Source organism: Arachis hypogaea, chromosome 11 (assembly GCF_003086295.3).
Source record: "Arachis hypogaea cultivar Tifrunner chromosome 11, arahy.Tifrunner.gnm2.J5K5, whole genome shotgun sequence".
NCBI lineage: Eukaryota > Viridiplantae > Streptophyta > Magnoliopsida > Fabales > Fabaceae > Arachis > Arachis hypogaea.
This window is the reverse complement of record NC_092046.1, coordinates 134,828,958-134,835,081: the sequence shown is the minus strand read 5'-3', so window position 1 is coordinate 134,835,081 and position 6,124 is coordinate 134,828,958. Positions and strand designations below refer to the sequence as shown.

Below are 6,124 nucleotides of genomic sequence, written 5' to 3'. Positions count from 1 at the left end.
TTTAGATGTACAAGAATCCAACAAATAGATTGAATTCATATTCTTATGATTTCTACAAGTATAACTAATTTTTTGAACTGGTGAAACAAACGGCTGCAAAATTGAAACTAAAACTTACACGAGTAATTCCCCATTAAGGAAAAGAATAGAGACCAAGAAAAGGAAAATAAAAACAACACTAGTGGGGAGAAAAGCGATAAAAGAACATTTGTATATGCAACAACGCGTGGTCATGCTAACAACTCATTCCTATAAACTAATTAAATCCAATCACTAAAACCATCAACCATCAGGATTCAGGAGAGTTTACTTTACTTGGCTTCTTTGAGGATAAAAGATCCCATAATTCCACTTAAGGCATTGCAAGTCATCTTTCCATGCTGGTAATTTGTAAAGCTTTTAGTTGCTCAACTCAATATTCACATCCATAGAAGCCCCAATAACTTATAACACACCGTTGCTCAGAACATGAGTATATCATCTATCATCAAGTTGACACAGCCTAGCTCGACCTGGATTTAAAAGAGATTCTGACATCGCCCAACCCTGCAACCAAAATAGATCATATGTGCTTGGAAATTTTCAATGATTTCATACATATGTGCAGTGACACAATTTTATTAATTTGTTTGCTATAGCCTTTAGTTTCATTGACTGCGATGGAAACAGAAGGCCATTTGCATTTTACAAACTTAGGATCTCAAGCAATAATTTCAGTCAGCGCTAAAATATTCAAAGCCAGGCTCCAAAAATACTGCAGTTGTAAGCATGACCTGATGCAAAACCAAAACCAACAGACAGATATATTGCCTCGATTTTTACCTGCTCATTAGCCTTATTCTTGAAAAGCCCATAAGTATTTGTCACAATCTTGCAAGAATCAGCAATACAAGAAGCAAGGTCTGAAACTCTCTGCATCGCATTTGAGTTAATATTCTCCCTCTGATTCTGAGATGAGACCTTACTTTCATTAGATGAATTTACGAAATTCAAAAGCACATGAGCCTGCACACATTATTTAAATTTTGAATACTCATCAAATTATGAATTCCAAAGCTATTCCAAAAAAAAAATTGATACAAAGACATGTATCTCACGTGGAATGCTGCTTTTAGAATGTCATCCGACTTCGCCTGATCCTTGAGTACAGCATAAACCTTACATTTTGAGGGGTTGTATGTCACAATGTACTTTTCCTTCTGTTACCATTTAGGAGAACATAAGAATTATATTACAAAATCACAATAGACAAATTTAAGAAACAGCTGAACAATGTTATGCTCTCATAAAGGACATACATCAAACAGGGGCTCAATAGCAACATATGCACTAGGATCTTGGAATGCATCCTTGACTCTTGATCCTAAAACAATTGAAAAGAAAACATCAGCTTGACTTTTTCAGAACAAAATGGCTGCAGAAAGCAAGTAAATATTTTTTAGTCCATTGATATACCGAGGACAACAGGCCTATCTTTCCATGGGAAACTGAATATGTTCTCATTCATATTGCCCTCGCACAAAGTGGGAACTCGTCCTGAAGGGAAACTTTTTAGTTAAAACATAATCAATCACAAGATGGAACAGTGTCTTAGATGTCACTTATATGTGCAAATATGAAAATGACTATGCAAGAAAGGGTACAGCTTGATGAAATGTGTTACCTGTTTTGATGAAAGAGTCGACTGCCACACTGAATCTTGCACAGTTAAGTGTGTGCAAAACCACAGATTTTACCTATTAATGCAATAACCATTAGTGACACAATCGTCACACAGGATGTTCGTCTAGATGAGAATCAATAATAGAAATGAAAAAACCAAACCTCTCTATAAGAGCTAAGGATATATCCACACGAAAGGAGAGAAAAAGTGGTCACAAGTGATGGATTCCTTTTGGCAATCCATATGCTTAAACCAGTTCCCAACTGCAAAATTGGCAAAGAAATGTTCCAGCAATTGATTTCAACAACAGGAACAAAAGACTTCAAGGGACAAGATTACTAACATTAACGTCAAGACTAAAGATATCACATTAGGATATATTAATGACATAAGAATGATAACATTCTGGAAGTACAAAGATATAATGTCAAAACATTTTAGTGACACATAAGTGAAGCAACAGCACACGGAGAGCATAAAGCTTAAAGATCAAACCATTTCACCATATTATTGATATTGGGAGCTACCATAGGATGCTAATTTTGTGTAACTTCATATTTCCAAACCCCAGGGTTACTTAAGTAATTTCCATATATTTGGTCATAAGCTATACATGAGTGAGGTTTTCTGTTTAGCTGGGTCTCAGTAAGTCTAATTTTGACATCCAATTTTTCTCAATTGATTCAGTAAAAATATTTAGAATCCTCAAGTCCTGCAAGTTTAGTACTTCCAATCATTGTTGAATAGCAAAATAACTAATAAATATTCTGATGCAATTGTTTCTTGAACGGAGAAAATTTTGATTTTAAACAGCAAAATTCTTTGCCTTGGTAATGTGATGCAAATATACCCTAGATCAGGCTTGTTTTCTTCCTTTCACTCTTTCCTTTGGCAGACAACTTAATAAATTCATCATTCTTCCACATTTGGAATTTTTCCTAGAATACACTCTAAATTTCACAGACACGGTTAGAGCGATTAATAAGGATCAACTTGACTCCTCATAGCCCCACTTCTTGGCTACAAATCACCTTTGCCTTGAGACTACCACCAATTTGTTCTCCTGCCATCATACATCAAGTAGGAAAAACTCACCAGCTTGATTTTTTTACTAATTTTGTTTTTCCCTTTATTACACAGTTATTCACGTAAAAGTAATTTCTTGTATTCAAAGCATATAATGTTAAATACATGCGCAAACAGGTATGCATGCACTCATGTAGCTGATTGAATAGATGAGCAAAGAAAAGAATCAACCAGGTTAACTAAGTTCCTGAGTTACTCTCCAGCTAACACTGATCTAGATGCACGGAGACGTGGAAATGTAGCAAACAATTTGCCACAAAAATTATATCATTCATCCCTTATAATAATGTCGGTTTAAGATCATAAATATACCAGGTCTGCAATATTGCCGACACATTCCCCTTTAGCAGTGACATCTCCTATGTTTTCTCCTTTAGCAAAGGCTTTGTAAATTGGCGTCCGAGTTGATGTCGACGTCACAGCAGCAACATTCTGAGAGCAGAAAGCAGAAGCACATAAGCCTGCTGAACTAACGCTAAATTGAATCACTCACAACAAAAAGAAATCAAACCTTTGCTACATTTGCAGCACAAGCCAAAGGAAGAAATAGATGTGGCACCGCAGCAGTTGCCAGTTCCACTCCAGCACCCAATTCCATTAAAAGATCACCTGCAAACCGCAGCTGTAACACAATAACTTTCAGAAAGCAGATTGTATGATGCCTGCAGTTATATTATCGAACTGTCCAGAAACAGCTAGTAATTTTGCACCTGTTTCAGATCATAATCGAATTTCTTTCCTTGCCGAGCAAAAAGCATCTTTCCAACACGACCAGCGCCATCCTACACAAAAACCCAATAGCACATTAATGTGAAAACACTGTACGACAATCCAAATGATGTTCAAGCTTTGAGCTGTTTTCAAGAACTTATTGTCACAAATAGCTCTATCAGTACATCTTCATGGAAGAACTATTGAGCAGAAAGGACCATCCCATCCGGCCATCCGAATTGTTGGTTAAAGTATAAGTCTATAATCGGTTACCTTGAGAATCCAATTGATAGCTACAGCCCCAGGAGCAGCTCTATTTCTGGAAACTCCAACAGAACTCAAAAGCGTTTGAGTTGTGAAAACTCCCATTGCTCCACCAAAGAAGTGCTATGAGAAATCGAAAGAACATGTTACTACAGGCTCATTCACAAGGTCAGAGTGAGTTTTGAGAGAAAGCAATAAAAAAGAGAGTACCTTGAGAGCTCTCCAGGTCATGTAAGGAACATAAGAAGGAGTAACACTGTCGGGGAACCCTTCCGGAACAACATACGATCTAACGAATGCCATCAATCCCTGCAATCGAAAAACGAACTACAAATTAGTTAGTTGTCGCGAATGGAGCAGAAGAGAGAGAGAGAGAGAGAGAGAGAGAGATGACATCTAGAGGAGCTTGAGGAGAGTGCAAAGTGAGAGCGCGAAATGAATTCTTCTTGAATCCACCTCCGGCGTCGGCGTCGGCGACATAGTTCCATCTGCGGCCATCGATCTCCTCGCAGCAGATGAATCTGACGGTGGATTGTTGAGAGGCGGGAAGGGTGAGGGCGGGCGGGGTGTCGAGGAGGGGGGAGGAGGAGGCCAAATTGGCGCTGATGCGGAGGGTCTCCCGCACCAGTATGTCCGGCGAGGATGCCGCAATGGTAGCGGTGGTGGAGTTTGCCGACTGCTTGACGTTGAGGTTTATGGGAGCCATGTCGTTCCCAAAATTGAGAATTGAAATAAAAATAGAAATGCAATGCTACTACTGCTACGCAGTATGTAGCAGTGAAGGGAACGAGAGAGAGATCATAGATTTGATCGAAAGAGTCTAATGAGAATTGGAATTGGAATTGAAAAGAAGAGGAAATGGAATGGAATGGTGGAGAATATGAGGCGCGGCACAGGTGGCTTTCATTAATCAACGGACCTACTGAGGCTGCTTGTCACAAGTCACACAACTCACAGGCCACAGCTCCAAAATGCAATGCCTAATCAATAATAATACTGCCACCCACCCTTCCCATACGACGTCGTTTCTCTCCATACACTTGGCTGCACTCTGCTTTCTCCGTCCCACGTGCTTCCTCTTTTTTTCTTTCCGGGACCCTTTCACACGAAACACCAAACCACCCCCCCCCCCTCTCTTTTTTTTGGTGACTGAACATAACACAAAGAAAAAACACCTAAGAGAAAGAGTAATACTCCTTTCTAATAATAAGGGGGTTGTAACCACTCTAGATATACCTGCTTGTTTACCACTCTAGATATACCTGCTTGTTTAAAGCAGCAGTTTTAGCAATTAAATCAGCCGCTCTGTTTGCTGTACGCTGGATGAGCACTAAAGCAGTCTTAGCCATTAAAGCTTCTTTTATTCTCTCTTTCACTTTTTTCTTCATACTTTGTGAATATTTCTTTTTTGTTCCCACCTCCTAAACTATTTTAAAAAAATATTCTGTTAATCCTACTTTTTTTTTATATTAGTAATAATTTAATTAAAAAATATAAAAAATTAATTATAAATTTAATAAAATTATAAAAATTTAATAGAATAATTAAAATTCAAAATGTGATATTATGTAATTACGTGTATATATTTATTGATGATTTAATGAGTGATTATTAAATTAGACATATAATTAGAATAAAAAATTATTTTTTAAAGAATATATATGTTTAAAAAAATTTAAAAAAATATTATATGAGAGATGTAATTAAAGAGAGAGTGGATGCACTAATGGTAGTTATTTCATGGGTAAATAAGTATATAATATAAAAAAATGAAGCATTTTTACTATTTTAATCATATTTAATAGAAAAAAATCTACGTTGGATCTCGTATTAAAAAGCACCTAATTGAGAAAAACAAAACTAAAATAAGTGCTTATAAAAGTGCATTTGCAAGTATACAATATATTCACTTTAGATGGTTTTTTTATTTTGTAGTTAATTAGAATTTCATAATTGATTATAGGGTTAATTATTATGCGTGAAATAAATATTTTTGGCTTCTTCAATTCAATTAATATTGATTATAATTCATAAGTTGTCAAAATTAATTTTATTCAGTTATTTTTATGTGAAATTAATAACTGAAACAGTTAGATAATTTGTCAAATTTTACTAATTTATCATATAATAGTTTTTAATTATTAATGTTACATAAAAATAATTATATATAAATTTTTACTATTAATTTTTTAAATAAAAACTTATCAAACATAAATCACTTTATTTTCAAAAAAAATCTACAAAAGTAAAACTAAACACACACTAATTGTTATCTCACTCAATTATCATTAATTTAAGAAAAATATTAGAAATTATTGAAATTTATACTTTTTTGTCATTACTTATCTATCAATTTAATTTTTTTGTTTAATTTTTTATTTTTTTTAGAATAGTAATCCA

The 6,124-nt window shown here is 35.2% G+C and overlaps 1 protein-coding gene across 1 annotated transcript; it reads right to left on the bottom strand.

Moving 5' to 3' along the window:
• LOC112722749 (protein root UVB sensitive 6) lies at positions 1-4,853 on the bottom strand. Its single transcript, XM_025773882.3, has 13 exons — positions 4,119-4,853; positions 3,935-4,033; positions 3,734-3,847; positions 3,460-3,531; positions 3,261-3,371; positions 3,062-3,181; positions 1,825-1,926; positions 1,664-1,736; positions 1,456-1,536; positions 1,299-1,363; positions 1,098-1,199; positions 823-1,005; positions 1-546 (listed from the first exon to the last, which is right to left on the bottom strand). The coding sequence occupies exons 1-13, from the start codon at positions 4,428-4,430 to the stop codon at positions 478-480; spliced, it is 1,503 nt and encodes a 500-aa protein (XP_025629667.1). The 5' UTR covers positions 4,431-4,853; the 3' UTR covers positions 1-477.
• Positions 4,854-6,124: the final 1,271 nt, after the last annotated feature.

Bases quoted from the DNA above. Each gene is read 5' to 3' on its own strand.
- LOC112722749 (XM_025773882.3), bottom strand. From the start codon at position 4,430: ATGGCTCCCATAAACCTCAACGTCAAGCAGTCGGCAAACTCCACCACC. The intron at 3,848-3,934 runs GTACTCTCTTTT...GATTTCTCATAG, and splicing joins TGACCTGGAGAGCTCTCAAG to CACTTCTTTGGTGGAGCAAT. The intron at 1,537-1,663 runs GTAACACATTTC...GTTTCCCTTCAG, and splicing joins CGACTCTTTCATCAAAACAG to GACGAGTTCCCACTTTGTGC.